Source organism: Aphelocoma coerulescens, chromosome 3 (genome assembly GCF_041296385.1).
Source record: "Aphelocoma coerulescens isolate FSJ_1873_10779 chromosome 3, UR_Acoe_1.0, whole genome shotgun sequence".
Classification (NCBI taxonomy): domain Eukaryota; kingdom Metazoa; phylum Chordata; class Aves; order Passeriformes; family Corvidae; genus Aphelocoma; species Aphelocoma coerulescens.
The window spans coordinates 17,585,127-17,606,020 of record NC_091016.1 but is presented as its reverse complement, the minus strand read 5'-3'; the positions used below and the strand labels follow the sequence as shown (position 1 = coordinate 17,606,020).

At 40.1% G+C, this 20,894-nt stretch overlaps 2 protein-coding genes across 4 annotated transcripts in view; one reads left to right on the top strand and one right to left on the bottom strand.

The window, feature by feature from the left end:
• Positions 1-1,340: 1,340 nt before the first annotated feature.
• CNIH4 (cornichon family member 4) lies at positions 1,341-9,570 on the bottom strand. 2 transcript variants are annotated; one of them, XM_069009257.1, is made up of 5 exons: positions 9,457-9,570; positions 8,154-8,222; positions 7,227-7,339; positions 3,005-3,145; positions 1,341-2,430 (listed from the first exon to the last, which is right to left on the bottom strand). In XM_069009257.1, exons 1-5 carry the CDS (start codon positions 9,523-9,525, stop codon positions 2,403-2,405), a joined length of 420 nt encoding a protein of 139 aa, XP_068865358.1. In that variant the 5' UTR covers positions 9,526-9,570; the 3' UTR covers positions 1,341-2,402. The 2 variants fall into 2 exon arrangements, with proteins under 2 accessions (XP_068865358.1, XP_068865360.1); XM_069009259.1 differs by lacking the exon at positions 8,154-8,222 and having other exon boundaries at positions 9,434-9,516.
• A 15-nt stretch (positions 9,571-9,585) lies between these two features.
• NVL (nuclear VCP like) overlaps positions 9,586-20,894 on the top strand; it is a 44,967-nt gene continuing 33,658 nt past the window's right edge. For both annotated transcript variants that reach the window (XM_069009253.1, XM_069009254.1), the window contains exons 1-12: positions 9,586-9,708; positions 11,639-11,712; positions 12,252-12,304; positions 12,395-12,491; positions 13,339-13,393; positions 13,928-14,194; positions 15,014-15,137; positions 15,429-15,505; positions 15,781-15,915; positions 17,341-17,442; positions 19,291-19,408; positions 19,904-20,048. In XM_069009253.1, coding sequence (XP_068865354.1) covers positions 9,652-9,708; positions 11,639-11,712; positions 12,252-12,304; positions 12,395-12,491; positions 13,339-13,393; positions 13,928-14,194; positions 15,014-15,137; positions 15,429-15,505; positions 15,781-15,915; positions 17,341-17,442; positions 19,291-19,408; positions 19,904-20,048 — 1,304 coding nt within the window. In that variant the 5' untranslated portion in view covers positions 9,586-9,651. The remainder of the gene's footprint in view (positions 9,709-11,638; positions 11,713-12,251; positions 12,305-12,394; positions 12,492-13,338; positions 13,394-13,927; positions 14,195-15,013; positions 15,138-15,428; positions 15,506-15,780; positions 15,916-17,340; positions 17,443-19,290; positions 19,409-19,903; positions 20,049-20,894) is intronic.

Sequence of the window (20,894 nt, the reverse complement as noted above, 5' to 3'; positions counted from 1 at the left end):
CCTCTGAGGAGTGAGATAACTGTAGTATCCCTATTTCTAGCTAATGAACCATGTTTTTAGCAGTTACATTTTTCCTGTTGCTGACATTGACCTGTGAAGATCTCTGTTGAGGCAGGCACTGACCCTGTAGAGTAAGGAAGGTTTCTACACTACCAGTGTAATTATTCAGCAGAATTGTAGTCTCTGAAACCTGCTGCTGAGGTTTTTACAACTCTTATAATAAGTTGTTGGTTATAAAGGAACAGAGAACTTACTTGTATTAAAAAATTGAGGTGGGAATCTTGCATTCATATAGAAGTGTCAACTGCTTAATGTTTGACAAGCACCACTTACAAAACATATCTGTACTTTTTTGTTGGCTTCTCATGGTTTATAATTCACTCTTGAGGAGAGAAGTGGGGAAAATCCATAATTCCATCTCTCTAGGTCAGGATATACACATGCTATCTCACTGGCTTTTCCCCTCACATCTGTTGCTGTTTTCTTTTATCCTTCTTTGTCCCACTCCCATCTCTAAAGAAACACTTCCCTTGGTAGAGAACAGAAGCTTTTCATAGTGAGTAATAAATTTTTCCAATTCCCTGAGGGAATGGGTCTGCTCTATCTAATGTCCTCAGGGTAATTCTAAGGTGCTATTGGAAATCATTGGAGACAACGTAGCATACACACATTTTTATTAATAGTAAAGCTCTTCTCTCAAAATCTTGTCTTTAGAGTAAGATATCAAGCTGCTGGTTTAAGTGATGGACTTACAAATTAATGCTCATGTTTCTCAGTGTGAAACAAGCTTAGTGAAATATATCTACTGTCAGCAGTATAGCAAGGACTTGACTTAGGCCCTTTCTTCTGACCCCCAAAATATGTGTAGTAGGTTTTTTTCGCACACAAATAAAATCATTTAATTGCCTAACATGATCTGCTAAAAAAGTTACTGACTTTCTACCCTTTTAAAGTTTTATTTGCTCTCCTTTCTCCAGACCTACCTCCTGTCTGGCTTTTGGCATTACAGGGCAGTACTTTTTGTAGTTTGATGTTGTGCTGTTGGGTAGTCAGTGGCATCCAGCTGGGGTAGCTGTTTCCTTAGGTATTTTTTTAATGAGCACGATTTTCAGCAGTTTTTCATCTTTAACACAGCTGAACTTGGACTCCATCCATCAAAAATTTACAGCCAAACTTTTCCTAGAACAGACACTGAACACAAGGTATCTACAGCAATAAAGCATCAGTGTTGCCTTTTCATGACTGGCCCTGAAAACAGTTGTTAACTCCAGCTGTACACTAGAACCCCAAGTACTTGAGAAGGAAAAGCTCATAAATTTTAGGACGTAATTACAGAAGTGTATTTTTTAAAGTGTTTTAATTGATGTGTTTGTTCCAAGAGACCTGTTTCCAAGCACATATAAAAAACTTAAAGACAGTTATTGGACAGTGAGGGTACAAACTCAGGTTTATACACTTATCACCGATGCAAGAGCTGCACAAAAAGAACTTGCTGGTATCACTGAAGCAGAGTCATATCAGAATTGGGAGAAAAGTGGGGTTATGGGTTACCAGACCATTTCCCTGAGCTACACAGACTCTTGGATTCACCCCACCCGCTATGGAAACAGCAGGTTCAGGGAGTAGCAACTGCAGATAGTCTTTTGTTCTGTAACCATCTCCACCCCAGTGCAATCTGATCTTTATCTGGGTGTCCACAATGTAGTTCAATGCCAAAATAGGAGTTGAAGGGAAAAAGCAAGTATTAATCATCTTATTAATCTGCACTCTTACACACAAGTGTCATGTCCACCAAAGGGATCTTAGTCCATCCAAATACAAGATTTCATCTAGGTTGCTGCAGGGAGGCAGGGAAAGGGAGGAAAATGTAGCTTTTATTCCATTGATTTTTGCCTGGAAAAAACACCAACACAAAGATGCAAGCTCTGCTCCTGTTCCACTTTGAAATCTCTGTTCCAAGTGCTGCTTCAAATTAGGTTCTGATAGGACAGCTTGGCAGCCGGAGTCTCATCCTGACACCTCTCAGCAAGAATCAGATTATCAGAGCTGCACTTAAATGTGTTCTGGAACTACCATCGTTACCAGCTCATGCTGTTGAAATGAGTTTCCCTTATCACCATTTAATTCCTACGAGGTCACTTCTGCAAGCAAGGATTTCATCTTACAGAAACAGCAGCTCCAGCAGTTTGGCTTGTAAAGGAACAAAAACAACTGCTAGACAAATCCAATGTCTTTTGAAAATATTTTATGTTAAAAATACAGAAAAATATTTCTTGTTCAAAGAGGAAAAATATACTGCATGATGACACTGATCTAGGTGTGTTCGGAAGGTGTCTGTGGCTCCACAACCAGTCACTGGAGTGATGACCCGATTTGGCAGCTAATGGTTCTCTTTCAACTTCTCAATCATTTATCAAAGCCAGAATCATACTGTGACAAAACAGAAAACATGATACCAGTGGATTACTGAAGCTTGTGCAAGTAGGAGCAGCTCTCAGTGTCACGGGAGAGCTGCACTCAGAGAACCTGAAATAGAAAGTCAAGGCACCCCTGCTGTGTGCTTTGCTTAGGAAGACAAGACTGCAGAAGCAGTGCTGCAGCAGAGGAACAGCAGCTCTGCCACCTTGGAGTAAGTGGCCCTATCACAGAACACATCTGTTTGTAACTCAGCCAGATCAACTTCATTTTTTAAAAACAGAACTTGGTCCTCAAGAGTATTTCCATTCTAAACAGGCCACTTACTGTAGGTGCTGAAAGCATATAACTCTTTATGTTGTACTTGTTTTAAGATTAAGGAATAGCCTGAGTTTCCAAACAGTGTTTGATCAGAATGAATAAAGGCATATAATGAGGCCAGAGATAGCTGTCAAAATATATTACTGAGGCTTAGCAGGATGCAAAAGGTAAGACATGAATACCAGCAATTACAGCAGTAAAATAGAGGAGATAAAAATAGCTGGCAGACAATCCCTTTGTTCCTGAGAGCAATTTTTTTGAAACTAACCTGTAAAGGTACATGAAGAAACAGAGCAGATGAAAGCCCAGCTTAATCATGGCTTCTTTCATGTGTGATTTCAGTTGTCCTCGGTTATGGATCTCTGTGGGATCAAATACTCCCATGTTTCCACTTGGCACCATAATGTACCTGAAAGTTTAAGAATAAGAAAAAAAACCCAAATAAAAAAACCCCACACAACAAAACCCAAAAATGTAATCATTGAAACATTAGGGAGTGTCGGGGGAGAGCTTGCCAAGAAGGGACTTTCATCTAAAGAGTTGTTTCACAATTCAGCGTAAGGGAGTTCTGGATATTGCACCTATCTCTGCCAATACAACCCACAAAGAAAGAATAAGAGAATAAGAAGCACTAAAAACATCAGTCCAGCTTCCATAAATAAATGGGAGGGATTCCAAGTAATAGCCAATTCCAGTTAATTTTAATTGCTGTTCACGGTTAGTTGCTGTCATGGGGGAAGCACCTACCCACAGTGGAAAGTGCATTAGATGAAGGGGACTAGAAAATAATTTAGCTAAGAATCAGTAATTTATTTAGCAAAAAACCTCACACAGGAAATCACAAACTCCAGTGGTCAAAATGAGATGGCATAAGCCAAGGCAAAAGATCTGTGCTGTTACTCCTGCCTTTGTCACAGCCATTCTGGGACACCTCAGCACAGACACTGAGGCCGACAAGATGAGTCGGGCAGAACTGAAGATGTCAAGTTCTGCTGTCCAAACCCACATGAGAACAAAAGCTGAGTGAAGTCAAGTGAAATGTAAGCCAAGGAAGCATAAAACCAGCAGACCAAATGTTTATGTCCTGTGACAATTGAGCCAGCAGCATGTTCTTTTGTCAGAAGAATTTCTCGAGGGAGCAAATGCGAGCACACGAAGTTCTCACTCCAGCTGAGCTCAGGCTAGAGCATCACTTCACTGAGATGTTACACAGGCTTTACCTTCCTGGAATCAGACTCCTTCTATACAGGAATTTAACTCTTTGTCTTAAAGCTGGAGCAGAAACATGGTCTCAGAACAGAGCGCTTGTTAAATTTTCTTCATCTACTCAAATGGCACCACTTGTAGTCCAAAAGGCACTTCCCCACCCCTTACAACATTCATTTCCTTAACAGGAAGGGAAGGAAAGGGAAGGGAACAAGCAACAAGGAGGTTTTCTAGCAGCAGTAGGGCACTTGGAAATAAAAAGTTCAGACCACAGTAATTGTCTGTCACAGAGGCATTGAAAAGCACAGCAGCATATTTGACCAATATCAAAGACAGTTGTGTCCCATTAAAATAGTTCATGTTAAATAATTCCAGTTTGAAATTCTCTTCTAAAATTGAAGTTTTGAGTGATTGTTCTGTTTTCAGTATTGTAACATAACTTATTGTCCATTTCCTGGGAATGTAACACATTTTATTGGAATAAAAGGAGGAACACGTTTCCTGTACCAATTTATCCTATAAATAGAATGCATCATTTTCTTATATGTCTGGGATATGACTGCCATAAAGACAGCATGTATTAATTTTGCTTTTTATAAAGAATGATAACACTTAAATGGTGCAACTTGATTGTGTAAGCTGTGAGGTGTTTCTTCCAAGAGGCCCCCGAGGTAGGACAGCCTGTATTACATATCTAAGGAACTGAGCCATGGATACAATGCTGCTGGATGCTGACAAACCCAGCTCAAGCCAGCTGTCATACTCTACACAGCAAAAAACTTCTGCAGCAAACAAGTAAACTGTCAGCTTTAATAAATACACACATTAGTGCTTCCAGTATTGCCATTCCGTGGAAGCTGCTACCACAGCAACAGGACACTTCCCTCTGGATTTCCCAATTTTTAAAGGGATGTAGAAGTTCTGGCCAGAATTTTCACTGAATTGTAAAGATTTTTTTTTTTTTTTAATTTTAATTTTACTCTTTCAGTTTTATCTTCTTAAAGACATGGCAAGAATCTCATTATTTGGGCCTATTCTCTCAAGATCTATGTAACACAGAAGAAAAAAAAGTTGAATGCTTTCCTTAGTTTTAAAACAAGGAGAATATAAGACAAAACTATGTCTCACTGGAGACACTACAAAGTTCATCAAAAAAAGTTAAATATCATCTGAGTGTGCTGAACAAGAAGGGCCAGTAGGATGTTACAATAAACATGCTGCAACTTTGAAAGAGTCTCTTGATGCTCTTTTTGACTAATTTATCCTTCCCAGGATTTGTTTCTGGTATACCCTCTGCACAAAACCTCTCTCCTCTCACTGAAATCCTTGACAGAATTAGTAAATTAAGCAAGTACTGCCTGTAGCTGCCATGTGGTCATTGGGATTAACCAGATTTTAAAGAAAAGTGAGTAAGGGGAAGAGATTATCCTACCTTTCTATCATTTACACTGCAAAGCACAGACTTCTTCAATCTCAACAGAATTATTTTTCTTCTGTATTTCTAATCTAAATTTCCCCTCTTTTACTTTGAACCTGTTACTCCTTGTCCTATCACTACACTTCCTAATGAACTGAAAATGCTAAACCCCACACTTGCTTTTGCAGGCCTCCAACTCCTTCACTAGAAATGGGATAGTCCCGGTTATTAATGTGGGAGAAACTCCTTGATCCACAGAAAGAAGGGAGGATTAGTGATACAGGCTTAATATTGGGACTTCTTATGGCAGGACAGGCAAAGTATCATGTTGTCATATTCATTTATTGCCTACATTGCATATCCAAAATTGAGGAAACAATCCTGGATTTTAGGATATTCAGGATATTTATGCCATGTATAAAAATGATACAAAATGAGAGCTGTCAATACAAAAGAGCAGTCAAAGCTTACTGCCTGAAGTGTAGAAATAGAAATAATTTCTCTTTTAAAACTGTCTGACCAGGTTTAGAAGGGAAAGCAAGTGGCTACTTCAAAAATTAACGTAAGTACACAAAATGAAGCAGCAAAGTGGTAACCAGTACATGAAATCATCAAAGCTTCAAAGACAATGCATTCTGCCTGCAGTGTCTCTGCAGAAACAGCCTTGCCTAAATGAAACATCAAACCCTAAAGCTGCCAGCAGATCCCAAACCAAATACTGGTCACTATGAGTCACAGCTGTACACAGGGAGGGGCAAACAAAACCAGGCAAAACCATGCCCTATGTGTGTGTATTTAGGCAACATTTATTTATTAAGCACAAAGTTATACTGTCTCATGTTTCTCCAGCTTAGAAACATTTGAAGGCAGTTCTGTAGAAAACAAGAATGATATTTATCAATATTTAAATAGCATACCTATTTTGCCCATGAACAACCAGGTTGTCAGTACAAAGATCCTCAACTTTGTTTTAATGAGAGCTGTGAAACTTCCTGTTTAATTCTACCAGCAATCCAACCCATCCCTGCAAATAGTTAGCCCTGGCAGGTTCAGGCAAACAAGAATGACAGCCAGCTTTTCATACCTTAAACACCTGGGCTTTTGGGTTCCCTCAGTATAGTGACTGGAGATAAGTTGTGACAAACTGTGACAAATCCACAGAATTAGCTTAACACCTGTGAAGGGTCAGTTCTCCACACACCAAATGACACCAGATAAAAAGAATGGTTTGAACTGACAGTCCCAGTGTTGCCACATGGAAACCCCTCCTGACAGCTAAACTGTTTCCAAGGGTGGCAGCCCAGTGTACAAAGACCAGTAACACTGACAGCTGTCCTAGGGTGAAAAGTCTACAAACCTTCCCAAATACAAACTGGCAGGACAGGAGGCCAAAACCAATGCAGATGAGGGGGAGAGACAAGTCAGTAAATGAAGGAGGGTGCAGGGGACAGCACCACAGCCCCATGGTTGTACAGCCATCAGCCATGCCACCCTAAGCACTTTTATGCTGATAGCACTATCAGGAACAGCATGAAAACATTATCAGCTCTGTTGGCAGTACTACTTCATAATCCCAATTAATCTGCTATTATTTCCTATGAATTTGGGAATGACCCACAAATTGAGATTCCTGGGCACCAGAGAGAATGCAAGCAAAGACCAAAAGTTTCATATCCTTTACCTGTTGGGTTTCTTGTCATTTTAATGACAAGAAATTGTGTTAGTTTGATCAATGAAGACTGTTAGCAGCTCAAGAACACAACTGAAACATCTCACCATGACATATTATTCATCTTTGTACTACACTTAAAGATTTAGCACTAGTAACAGTGCTAAAAAGCAAGCCCACAAACCCTTGTGCACTTACCTGTATATATTCCATGTGGCCACTGGCAGGTTAAGGAGAAAGATGAACCAGTGCAATGAAATAAGCATTAACACCGTTACAACAGCATGACCAATCACCTCAGGCACCACCCACTGCAAAAAGGGGAAAGAGAAAAGAGTTACATGCACAAATGTAAATTCCTTTATGAAAAAGACATCTATTTGGGATTATAATCTGATTATAATCATGTAAAATCAGGAAAAACCTGACAGCAGAGGCATGTGATTCCATCACAGTGTGGAGAAATCGATACCTTCAGGCAGATTCCACACAAGTAAGCAGAAATCAAGCCCTAAGATACTGTAACAGAAGTGCTTTATCCAAGCATTACAAACATTTCTGGAGAGCAGCACAGCAGCTGTCTGAACACAACTATACCACACAAGCATTTGAGAAAGAGAACTGAGAAAGTATACAGAGCTCATTTGAAATCACTGCAGAGAACAGTGGATTTAGTAACTCAGATAATTAAAAACTGCACAAAGAGCCTCAGGCTTGGAACAGATAAGAAAGCTGATCAATATAAAAACTGACATAGTTACATTGGGTCAGCCCCTGGCAATTACACATTTTTGGCTTGACAGGATCTTGTACCATTCTCTCTCATATTAAGAAAAAGAATACCTTTGAATCAAAGGGAACACACACATGGAAGGCCACATTGATTTAATGCTAAGAGTTTTAGGCAGATTCATTTAAAATGGTACTTTTGTGATGGAATTTGCTGAAAGATGGATGTCCAAAAAAAGACAAGCAGGCTGAATAAGGGATACATGCAAAATACTGCCACTCAAGGCTCCTCAGATACCCGTCACACCCCAGTTGTTTGCAATACTCAGATGCAGGTACTCAGATGAAGGATGTGGTTTCCTCAAACCACAGTAAATGCAAAGAAGAACAATTTACTTTATTGAGCTTGGAGCAGCATGATCTAGCATTGATGTAGTCGCATTCCAGATCTGACAGCGTGATTATCTGAAGTTCAAGATAAGGAAACGCTGTATGGTAACTCAGAATACACAAAGCTTTACTTTGCTTTTAGGGGAGAACCCTCTGCTCTCAGCATTCACTGTCGCTCTGTGCTGGTCTTTCAAAGGCATGTTTCAACTAGTTACAATTCACTCCTCTTTTAGATAGAAGGCTTGGCTACATTTTATCATCATGGCCAAATCATTTTATTATGTATTTCCAAGGGCAAGTGTTGCACAAGTGCTAAAGTTCAGTTCAGCCCTTAAACCAGACCAGGGTGGCAAGGTCAGTACTTTTAGTATCAAAATTGTTACTACAGCACTTGAAAACAAAACTTAAACCGAAGAAAGAGTTCATGCACTTTTAAACTCTCCGCACAAAATAGCGCGGTTTTAAGCAGTGAATCTAACTTTTTTTTCAACATGTACAACAACACTGAATTAATTAATACTTTGGTAAGAAATAAGAGGGTAACATCATTATTGAATTAACTTTCAGACTGAAATACGAGTGTTTCAGACAGAAAAGTCCTTACAAAAAAGGCTTAGGATGCACGTGGGCACCTCGCCATGCTGTGTCCTGTAAAGCTCATGGTTCTTTTCTCCAAGGAAATGAACACTAAGAGATTTTTCTTCTACTCCTAAAATTTGGGTAAAGGCTTTTCATTTTTCAACAAACAACTTTTCCTTCTAGGATGAATTTCTTTCGAGTGGTTTTGCTACAAGAGCTGGGGAGACTGAAAAATCCCACCAGGATTGAAAGAGTGTGAAAGCCAATTCTCTTTTATTGAGAAAAGTAAGGAAGAGACGTCAAATCTGTGCACAACACCAGACAGCAAAGACTGCGAGCCAGCCTCCAACAAAAGAACATGGAAACCCTGCTTGCCGAGGAGCTCGGAGCCCACAGCTACGAGCCCACAGCCCGCACGGAGCAAGGCGTCCTTGCAATTAAAGCGCTGCTGGCCGCACTTTTTAGGCCCGCGTTGCTCCCGAGCACCAAGGCGGGGCACTCGCTCCTTGTGCCGCGCTTGTGTCTCCTCAGCCGCGGCCGCGCCCGCCCGGGGAGCCGCAGCCCCGCGGAGCGAGCGCGCTCCGGGCACCGAACCCGCGCCGCCGCCGCCCCACAGCCCCCGGGCCCCGCCGCCGCGGCCACCACCCAGCGCAGCCCCCCCGCCCCGTCGCCTTCAGCCCACCGGCCCCGGGTCCATCCCTGCCCACCCCGCGCAGGAGGAGCAGGATACGAAGTAAACGGAGAGGAAGATGAGGGCGCAGCAGTCGATCAGCGAGAAGATGAAGACCACCGACTCCATCCCGCCGCCGCCGCGCCCGCCGCGTTCGGGCCCTCCCGGCTGCCGTAGGCCCAGCCCCGCCTGGGCGGGCCCGCGCCGCGCGGCACGCTGGGTAATGGAGTCCCCTCCTCAGGCGGGGTGGCGGCCATGCGGTGCCGGCCTGGCCGCGTCTCCGATCCCCGGCTGAAGCAGCGCATCAAGCAGGTACCGCCCGCCCGCCGGGGCATCTCCGGCACCCCCGGCACCCCCGGCACCCCCGGCACCGGCAGCCGGTGGGGGGTGGGGGGTCTCGTGTGTCCCTCTCTCCTGAGGAGCCTTGAGCATCCGGCCCTCTCAGTGGCGGGAGAGGACCAAACCCCGTCCCTGCCTCTGAGGGCTTTAGAAAGGCTTTAGAGAGGTCTATTTGTTTATTTTATTTATTTTACTTTTCTGGAAAATAGTTTTGTTTTCTCTCATTCTTCTGTCCCCTTTAGTAGTTCTGGTCTTGAGGCCGGCTGCTGCTTCAGATGTGAAATGAACAGGGCAAAAGAAATATACTCAAAGGATAGATAGATAGATAGATAGATAGATAGATAGATAGATATAAATATATGTGTGTATATATATATATATACAGATGGCGTGTATATGTATGTGTATATATATGCAGATACATACATAGATATATATGTGGTGTATATGTACGTGTATGTATATATGTGTGTGCGTGTGTGTGTGTGTATTTAGACCTTATGAAGAATTTCTTCGAAGAAAGGATGATTAAACATTGGAATGCGCTGCCCAGGCAGGTGGTGGGGTCACCGTCCCTGGAAGTGTTTAAGGAAAGACTGGATGTGGCACTCGGTGCCCTGGTGTGTTTGACGTGGTTGTGTTTGATCAGTCATGGGTTGGACTCGGTGATCTCAGAGGTCTTTTCCAACCGAATTGATTCTGTGATTCTGCGATATTGGCAAGTGGTGTTTGTATTTGGAAACGTGTACGGTGGTTTTATTGAATGGCTGGGAAAAGGGGAAGATGGGATTACTTCCCAAATACACGTGGGAAGGACAGGGAGAGCTGTGATTCCTTCAAGTGGCGCAGTGCTGTGTCACATCTTATGATAGTTTGTAATGACTTTGCACCTTAAACACCAATTTTCTGAGCCTCTGTATAAGTGTGCTCCACTTCTAATTCCTTAAAATGAGAGAGTGACTGCTTGAGGGAACTTGCTTGGTTTAATTCACAAGATCACATGGATTGTGCCTTGACTATTCCAAAGTGGAAAACCCAGCTGGATTTATGGTAGGCTTGATGTTTCTTGTAGGGCAGGAGATCTGAAGTGTAGTATAATTTTAAAAGCTAAATCTGTATTCAATTTGATTGTTTTGTATAGACTTACTAATTTAAATGTGGGTTTGATCTTCACCTTGGTGTCACATTTGTGATACCACATCTTTTAGGGTGATTCTATATTTTCTTCCTCTTTTTTAAGAAGGAAGCCACCTTTACAGTATTAAAAGTTCTGGCTCCTGATTTGGAGAGTGGGGAAAGAAAGCAAGTAGAGTACAGTTTGTACATGAAATTTAGTACATTTTCTCACACTTTCAATAACTGGGGTTTGAAAATGGGTTAGATTAGCTGCTGTCAGAGCAATAAAAAGCTTGATAGAATTCATTTTAATTAATAAACTTCTTTGTAGTATTCTTTGAAGTATCTTGTAAAGATTAAAGTTGTTTTTATGACAGTACCCATGCCGATTGATACAGATGGTTTCATTTTTAGAGTAGGAGATCTGAACCAAAAGGAGGATAACTGAGAGGAACCAAGACAATAAGATGGGGTGTGGGCTACAAAGTTGGCTTTCTTGCTAAATAAAAATTACAGAGTTGATCCAGCAGAAGTCATCAAAGCCCCCTAATGTAGGATGCTGCCTTTCCCTGGAAAGCAGAGCTGCCCAGTAATCTGTGCTTTAATAAGAATTTCCCATTTCATTGGGAAATACTATCTGGTGTGTTGCAAGGCAGTGAAAACCTGATTCTGATTTTAATTTCAACTTCTAAGGAGGGTAGAATTTAAAATAGGCATATTTGGTCAAGCTGTCTTGGTGAAGTGACTGACAAAGATTTTATTCCCTGCTTAAAATTCTTCATTTCAGTATCTTGCAAGTAGTAAATGTGGGCAGTATGTTGACATTGGAATTCTAGCATCTGATTTGCAGAAAACCTACAGGTGAGCCAAGATTTGTCTTCTATCCTGTGTTCAAAATGTAGAATGTATTAGTTTGTTATTTTGCATTCATTATAAAAGTTATTATTTCTTTATGTTACCTTCATTGCCAGTTGTTGAGGTTGATTGAAGCACTAAGATTGTTTCCCCTCCAGTGTTTCCACTATGCTAATGTATTTAATGACTCATATTTTATTAATGCACTGGTATTACAAGATCTAGTTGTGGTTTGGGTTGATTTCTGTTTTTAAATAAAGAGGTACAGATGCATTGCAGCATGCTGGGATTTACCCCAGTGAGTTTAAATTATGAGGGAAGGTAACACTTCAGTGCAGACATGGGGGGAGATACAGCATCCAGTAAGACACTAATATCTTGCTCAGTTGCTCAGCAGGACAGTCACATTTTCACACAGGTAGTTTTTAATAAGAACCTGTGTGGAAGCTTGGGAATCGACTTCCCATGTACTTTTTTCACTGGGAATGACACTATGTTGGGAGAAAAATCAGTTGGTGTAACGTGTTTATTTTGGTTTTTTTCAGTGTAGATTATGGACGAAGAAAAAGAAATGCCTTTAGAATACAAGTTGCAAAAGGTAGATCTGTTAATATTATGTCCAAGATGCCAAATTCTTTGATCATGCTTTGGCTGTCTATTCTTAACATGGCTGAACTTTTTCTTTCAGTGTTTGAAATAATCAGTAATGAAAAAGAACGTGAAGATTTGGCAGTTTTAGAATCTGAGCACGTGGCAAAAAGAGCAAGGCAACAAGAGAAAAATGAGTAAGAAGAATTTTTACTACTGGATTAATAATGCCATTGCTGTTATCATTTCTTTAAAGCTTTCTGTTTCTGGGTTATTACATTTTGGTTGTTTCAAAGTTGCAGGTGGATCCTTGATTTCCCATAGGCTTCAGAAGTTACCTGTAGTTATTGGAAATCCTTTTGTCACTGAAGACAAGCAGATACTAGAGCCAGTCATGATTTCTCTGTTGTAGGGAACATACAGCCCTGAATTAGTGGGCAATCTTGTGGCTTCCTCGATAGTTTTCCATGTAATGCCCTGTTCCTCATGTGTTTCAGTTCCTTTGTTTTGTTGTTAGTCTTTCTTGGGTGTGAGACATACTGGCCACATCTGAGAGAGGAGACTGCAAGACAGGCTACTCAGAGTAAATCACCAGTGGGTGTGAGATTGGAATGAGGATTTCCTGGCTCCTACCCCTGTTCATAGTCTCATGGAGCATTCTGTTTTCTCTAACCTGGGATAGATATTAAGGATCTCATGGAATCTTTTTTGTCAGAAAGATTGGTCTGGCTCAGCAGTGATTTGCTCCTACTTCCCTTGTGAACTGAATCAGAATGAACCTACATCACTTTCTTATAGGTCTGTCTTTCAGATAGGTTGACAAATTGATCCAACTCATCACACACTTGGAAAGGATACATTTTTTAACTTTTCATAGTAGAAAATTGAGAGCATGGGAGTCAGGAATTTCTCTCCAGCATTAGGCTACATATCAGGGTTATGGGGAACCACATTGTGGAAATTGCTTTTGTTTTATTTTACGGATGTCTCACTTGCAATTCTGCTCTGATAAATTAATAGTTTTTGTCTTCCTTCCGTGTTAAGGACTACTGGAAGTGGCACAGATGACTCTGATTTTGATGATTATCCAGAAGATCTAGTAAGTTGTATTTTATTATCATTGTCTGTATTTGTCTAATATATGATTCTGTGTTGTGAAATTGCACTTGAAAGCATTTAGAAGAGGAGATAAAGTCAAGTCAGAGTTGGCAATTCCAACAGAGAATCTGTGGAGCTGGAAGGAGGATGTTTTCTGAAGGAGACAGAGGAGCTTGTGGTGGGGAATCACTTTTGAGGAGGCACACTGAGGGCCTGAAGGACTTGGCTATCAAATGGATGAAGTGATTGAGGGAACTGACATGTCCAGCTACTGCCAAAAGAGGTGTCTGTCCATTAACAGGGGTCATTCCAGGGTCAGTTGCAAAGGCTGCTGCCCCTTCAGCCAGCACATGTACTTTTATATGCAATCTTTTGCTTTGCAGAGGAGTGGGTTGGCAGATGCATTACCTGTCTTCTCCATCAGGGAAAATGCTGAATTATGTCCATGAAATAGTTTTCATTGACCTCTTTAATATAAATAATCCAAGTTATAACCTGTCCTGTATATTTTCTTTTCAAATGTCTGAATCTGCAGTCTACAAATCACATGAACAGTTCCCTGCTGAGCTTATACAAGAAAGGCAATCCTGATTCTGTTCCACCCACTCCAAAAAATGACCCAGTGGAGACCCCTCCTCCTGGGAGAACAGCACCTCAAACAAGCACCCTCACACCAGAAGCAAGAGGTGAAAGACAAATCTCTGATGGTGGCTGGTTCATTGATAAAACTCCTGATGGGAAAGACTTTTTCATTGACCTCTCTGAGGATGGAGAAGAAGAGGAAAAGAAACTGATTTCTGAGGTACTTTGTGTTTCACAAATCCACAGTGTTTTGAGTGGATGTATGAATAGAATTGACCCATTTCAAGCATGTTTGTGTAAGAGGTAGAAAGTGACCAAATGATGAGTTTCTTCCAGATTGTTTAGAGGGAAATGTAGTGCTCAATATTAAGGAGACCCAGATTAGTGCCCATACTGAGAGAAAGATGAGTGGAATGTAGCTGTTATTTATTCCATTTGCCAGTGACCAGCCTACCTGGCTTGTGCCTTACTGTAGCCATAGCAGGTGGTCTTCCTTAGCCAATGGTAGTCTTAAGTGACCCTGGGTGAAAACAGGAAACTGCTTTTTATTTCTTTTATCTTGTAAAAGTCCTTCTCTCACATGCAGATAACTCATGTTAGGACAGAATAATTTTTTCTTACACCCCCTTATGACTTACTTGTAATAAAAAATGTTTCCAAGGGAGTAAATACATTCATAGAGTTTTATTCATCCCCAGAGTGGATTCCTCCATGGCATACAAATAACTGGTGTCTAATTTTGGTTAGTAGTTTTGAGGGGGTTTGTTTGGTTTGGGTTTTGGTTTTTTTGCTTATTACTGTGTTCTCGTAACAAAAAAAAAAGTGACTGTTGTAATTAACCCATTTAAAAGAAGCCAAATCCTAAGTACAAAAAAGATTTTCTACAAAAAAAATGGGATAAATTCCTGCCTTGCTTATCTTTATTTGCATAATATGTGTAAATTAAGTGTCATAGACTTATGTTTTGTTCTTTTAAGTTTTTGCAGAAGTTCACTGACTTGGGAGGTTTTATGTATATAATTCTGGTTTTATGTCCTAGAAATCAACAGAATTTTCTGTCTTGGAGAGTGAAAGAAAGAAGACAAAGGGCAGAAGAACAAAAAGAAGAAAAGAAGAATTTCCTGATGTAGATGGAAAAATTGAATCCATGTTACTTAAGAAAGGTGAGAAGGTATTTTTGGTGTGTTACTCCAAACAATGAGATGGTATTAGACCATGGAATCTGTTACCAGAGAAGTATTTTCTGATGTGCAGAGAAGTGACCTCAGGCAGTTTTTAAAAGAAATTTAGCCTTAATGTTGTACTAAAAAAATATTGCAGTCCTGTGTCTACTACTAAAAAATAGTACTATCCTGTGTGCTTAGCTGTTTGTTTAGGCTGAATACCTTTCTGTTCAGTATTAGCAACTACATTTATACCATGGCTAAATTTGTATGGCTTTTCCTCCTTAACAGTGAGAAGTAAGGGATCAGAGCTTTACCACCCTTCAGTGAAGTTTGAGGATGTAGGAGGCAATGATGAAACATTAAAGGTTAGTTAAAATTTTATTTGTGGGCTACAGGATGCACTAAAGAAAATGTCACATTAAAAATGATAAGAAATACTGCAGAGTTCATCTGCATGGCACTGAGAAAAGCTGCTTATACCAAAAGCAACAAGGTTGTTGGTTTTATTTTGATTAATCTTTCTGTAGGTAATCACTGAAACCAGATTGATAAACAGAACTTTATTTTGCCCTGCCTGTAAGAATAGCCATCTATAATACTAATTTCTGCAATTTAAATGGAGCTCCCTTGTTCTTTACAGGAAATCTGCAAGATGCTCCTCCACATCCGTCATCCTGAGGTCTACAACCACTTAGGAGTGGTTCCACCTCGGGGCTTTCTTTTACATGGGCCACCAGGATGTGGGAAGACACTGCTGGCACAGGCAATTGCTGGGGTGAGATGGCTTCACATTTACAGCTTCTTCCTTTCCTGAGTTGCATTTAGAGAGAAAGAGAATAATCCTCCTTCATAATAGAATAGAGGTTTTCACGATAGCCATCCTTTGATAGTCTGAAATATGTTAATCTTTACTTCCTTTGTTTGAATTCCATCTGAATCTTTACTTGATAGAACCTCATGTGTAAAGAAGAGTCATAGCGACAAGGTTTTGTGCTTTATTTAACTGTTTGGAGGCATTCCCAGAACAGAGCAATACAGGCATAGGTGTTGAGAAGGGTATAACTGAAAGATAATTTTGGTTAAATTTACCATTGTGTTTCAAGTCTAGACTTGACCGTACCACCTTTTATGAGGCATTACATTGGTTCTGTTGGGTGGCATCTGTTAAACAGCTGACTTCTGAATTCCAAAACTGGATGTTGCCTCTCCTGTGTCATACTGAAGTGTTCAGAGCACATGACACTATTGGTGTCAATAGTTTGGGGTGTGCTGAAGCTGCTGTGCCACTGTTCCTGTTCTGGATATAAATCTAGGGACTATTTAGGGCTCTTCAGTGATGACCATGGACATTTTCTTTTTCTTCAATACAGTTGTTCCTTAAATGTCACTGATTATAGCATTAAATGTAGATGCATGTAAGTTACTGACTTTTGTAATGCAGATAAAGAAAATACTGATATTTATTCCTTAAATGTTGGTTGCGCCTTCAAATATTTTAAGTAAGAAGATTTGGATGTTTTCTTTCTAATGCCTTATTGCAAAACAGAACCCTTTGAATGATTTGATGATATTTGATGCTTTGGTGGGTACTTGTAACCTGGAAGAGTACTGCATTTGGGGAAAGAAACATGTCACAAGTGAAAAGCTTTCAGATGAAATAAATTTAATGACTGCTTCTTAAATATTTTTTTCTTTAAAAAGAGATTTTCAGTAGTGCTATTTTAGGCAGATTATCTTCTTTGAGCACCATAGGGTCTCTTGTGGCCTTGAGTTGCATAAATTAGGGTTAGTTTTCTTTTATATGTAATTCAAAGAGCTTGAAATAGGCTGCAGCAACCTGTAGCACTACTGTAGTGCTGCAATCTATTAAAGTTGCAGTTGTATTTATTTCTTTTTAATAGCAGAACACTTTGAGTGTGAGCTTTACAAGTGTCTTACTGTACAGTCCTGCTCAGATATTTCTGGAACTGGACTCTGGGAACCAAACCTGGTGGGGAATACCTTCCAGACTGCTAAGCAATGCTTTGTTACCCATTTTAGTTGGAGGACACTCCTTAACTTTTTAAAAAGTTCTTTGAGATTTAGTCCTGAATACATAATTTGTAGGTGTAAAAGGTCATATTGAAAAATATTGGTCCTCAAGGACAGCCAGCATTACTAACCTCTGGCTACATCATATAATGTTCCTTGTTTCTTCCAGGAGCTTGAGCTCCCAATGTTGAAAGTGGCAGCAACAGAGATTGTGTCTGGAGTGTCAGGGGAATCTGAGCAGAAACTGAGAGAGCTCTTTGAGCAGGCTGTGGTAAGAGACCCGCTGGAAATAGCTCTGTAAATTGTTTGTCTTTTTCTTTGTAAACATCCATACTTTGTTGCTGTGGTTTGAATTTGAGTAAATCTTAGTGAGTGAATCTTTCTCCTGCAGCACACATGACTTGTCTCCCTTTCTGTGACCAGAATTCCATTGTACTGTCATGATGTCATGGAGCACAAAGCTTACTATTCTGAAGCCTTGACAAAAGATGGTTCATCATAGCAATGTAAAGAGAGCAACATAAATGATTTACATATTTGGATCTGCTTGGCTAGATATATAAAAGAAAAAGTATGAGCAGTTAATTGTGCTTTTTTGCTACAAGGGGTTCTTGCTAGTTTTGCATGGCATGGAATTTGAGTGAATGTCAGAGACTTCAGGCTTTGAGGGTCTAGGCAGAAAGCAAGAAATTTGGAACAAACATGGTAAGAGTGGGAGAAAAGTTGCCATTGAAGTCTTGCTTTGATGTGACTTCTGGATGTAGTAGGAAGCAAAGAGAACAAGACAAGTTGAGATAATTTTAATTTAAATAAATGCAGATTTTTCTGGTTTTGAGTATTTGGCTAGTATTTTATTTCATGAGGTCAATTTTCTGTTCCTGACCTCTGAGAATGTTCTGATTTTCCGACTTTATTTCATTTTTCGACTCTCCCCCACTGTGTATGGGTAACGTTCCTGTAAAGAAGAATCCTGAACAGGGCAAAAAGGTTGATTGTGAAGCTGTTTGTTAGGCTTCCAGTTCATACTAAATTTTAATTTTTAGAGAGCCTTGTTAAGAAGTTGTTTAGGATAAAATTACGTAGGTTATGGCAAAGTTTCTAGAAATTAGATCTTTTGTATGCGTAGTGATTGAGGGGAGGTTGCTCTAAATTACTGTTACAGAAATAACATCTGTTGCATAACATATGTTTGAAATAAAATCTCTTAGCTTTCTTATAGTCTCTCACATTCCCTTTAATAGTTTTTCCACTTAGATTTTGCAGCAACTTTTGTGGGGGGGAAAAGACAACGATTCCTCGTTATTCAGGCGCTGTGAAATTTTTACGGCCTTTTCCCTTCTGTTACAGTGGGAAAGGGAATGACCACGAGATGGCGCAGCTGGTGCCTGGGAACACCCCGTGCAGGGGATGTTCAGCACGGGTTTTTTACATGGGACTTTTTTGGAACGTGATTCCAGTGTTTTCCTTAAGTATTCCTTCGCACTACTAGTGCTTTGTTGGAATATTAATAACCTTACGTCAGCTAAGCATCATTCTGTTAGTTACACTAGTTATTAATCTATATTATTGTTGGCTTTTTACAAAGTTCATGGAATTTTAGAACACTTGTGGGAGTTTCTCACTGCTCATTTTTACTCTTTGAACATGGTCAGGCTCTGTAGTAGTCTTGAAGTTCCATGACCACCTACTGCTCCTTTTGTTTCATTCTGTGTGTCAGTAATACTACTCTTGAAATTCCACAGCTCTAATGTCACTAACAAAACAAACAACAAACCAAACCAAACCTTTCTTGTGTGATTTTCATTTATGGATTTCAGCAGGCAGTCACAATGGAATATTTTGGGAAAACATAAAGCAACACAGAGGTATATTTAAATTTTGGGCAGTGTGTAGAGATATTTTAAATCTCATGCCTTTATTATTCCATAGCTTCAGCTCAGTGAAGTTTCATAGTCTGGTGGCTCTCCAGATTGTCAGCAAGAACAACAGAATTATTCCAGGATTTGTTTGTGCAGCAGATTGACCGTAGTAGTTACAGATCAGAAAACATGAAAAATTTCTTTCTTGTAATACCCTCTGCCAGTGTAATTTTGTAATTATGAATCGTTCTTGTTCCTAGTCCAGTGCTCCGTGTGTCCTTTTCATTGACGAGATTGATGCCATCACCCCAAAGAGAGAGGTCGCATCGAAGGACATGGAGCGGAGGATTGTGGCTCAGTTCCTGACTTGTATGGATGGTGAGTTTCAGGAGCAGCTGTGTTAAGACCAAATTCTAATTATCAGGCTCACTGTCTGCTGTCCTTCAGTAGTGATTTGTGCTTACTTTGGAGGAGATAGTGGCAATAATTTTTTCATATTTTGACACAGTTTGCCTGGGGAGTGGTGGGAAGATCATAAGTTGAAGGGGTGTTACTACAATATTTTCACAGTGGTCTGTACAGCATTATATAAGCCTGTCTGTTGTATCAATGGAATAATGGGGGAACCTGTTAAATGTAATTAATAATTAATTAATCTGTTAATGTTAACATTTTTGCTTAATTGTGCAAAATGCAAGCTCTAGGTAGTAGAGATAGAGATGAACAGCAGTTCAGTCTGACTGTTGATTAGTTTATCTCTGCTGACTGCTATCATGTGCTGCAGAAACAGAGTGCCACAGATATGGGAACAAAGTTGGAACAATGAGTATGAGTACTGACTTCCTTCCTTCCTTCCTTCCTTCCTTCCTTTAGACTTGAATAATGTGGCTGCCACTACCCAGGTCCTTGTTATTGGAGCAACAAACAGACCTGACTCACTGGACCCTGCACTGAGGAGAGCTGGGAGATTTGACAGAGAAATTTGTTTAGGGATCCCAGATGAAGGGGCAAGAGAAAAGTATGTGTTGTGAAGTTAAACTTCCTTTTTGATACATTGATAAATAAGAAAATAATGTGTAAGTTAACATACAAATTAAGGAAAATTACTTTGTTGTGTTTAGTTCTGTTTGTACCTCTACACACTTTCAGTGGGTCAGCACACACTGAAAAGTTGCAGAAGACATTAGACCTGTTTGTCTTGGTAGCTGTGTCTACATTTGGAGTGATTTCCTTTCTTGTGTGCAGATCTGCTTTTAGCATTATGTTAATGGCTTTTGAAATGCCTTAACAGTGCAGATGATGGAATCAAATGTATCTTTTCTTGTGTTCAGGAAGTTAACATTCTGTCTTTGGTGCTCCCTATGTAACTGTTAAATTAGAAACATTAATTAACTAAAGCCCATTTGTTAGTTCATACGAGCACGTACCTTAAGCAACAAGCCTGGATTCTTCCCTTCCATTCCTCATGTAAATACATCAGTCTAGGCATTAAACTGAGCTGCAGTCATGCTGTGTTGTGTGACTCTCCCTTTTTACTCAAAAGATCTATGACTGTCAGATTAGGTTAAAAGAAATAAATCCTTTTTTTGCTTTTTTAATTAAAAAGGAACTGCTACTCATTTCCACAACAGCAAAAACCACAGGAAGGGAGGTTTGAAAAACTTGTAGTGTATCTTGCTATGGAAAGGAAAGAAAGGATAAGTTTCTTCTAGCTCAAATAAGCATATTTGTAAGTTGAAGAGACAAACACTTCTGCTTGCAGTATTGCTCATTTTGTGTTGTCAGCACTCTGTCCATTATTCCACCCTGGGGGTTTTTTTCCCCTTTTGGCCATACCTCCATTTTTTATTTTCTTCCCTCCCTT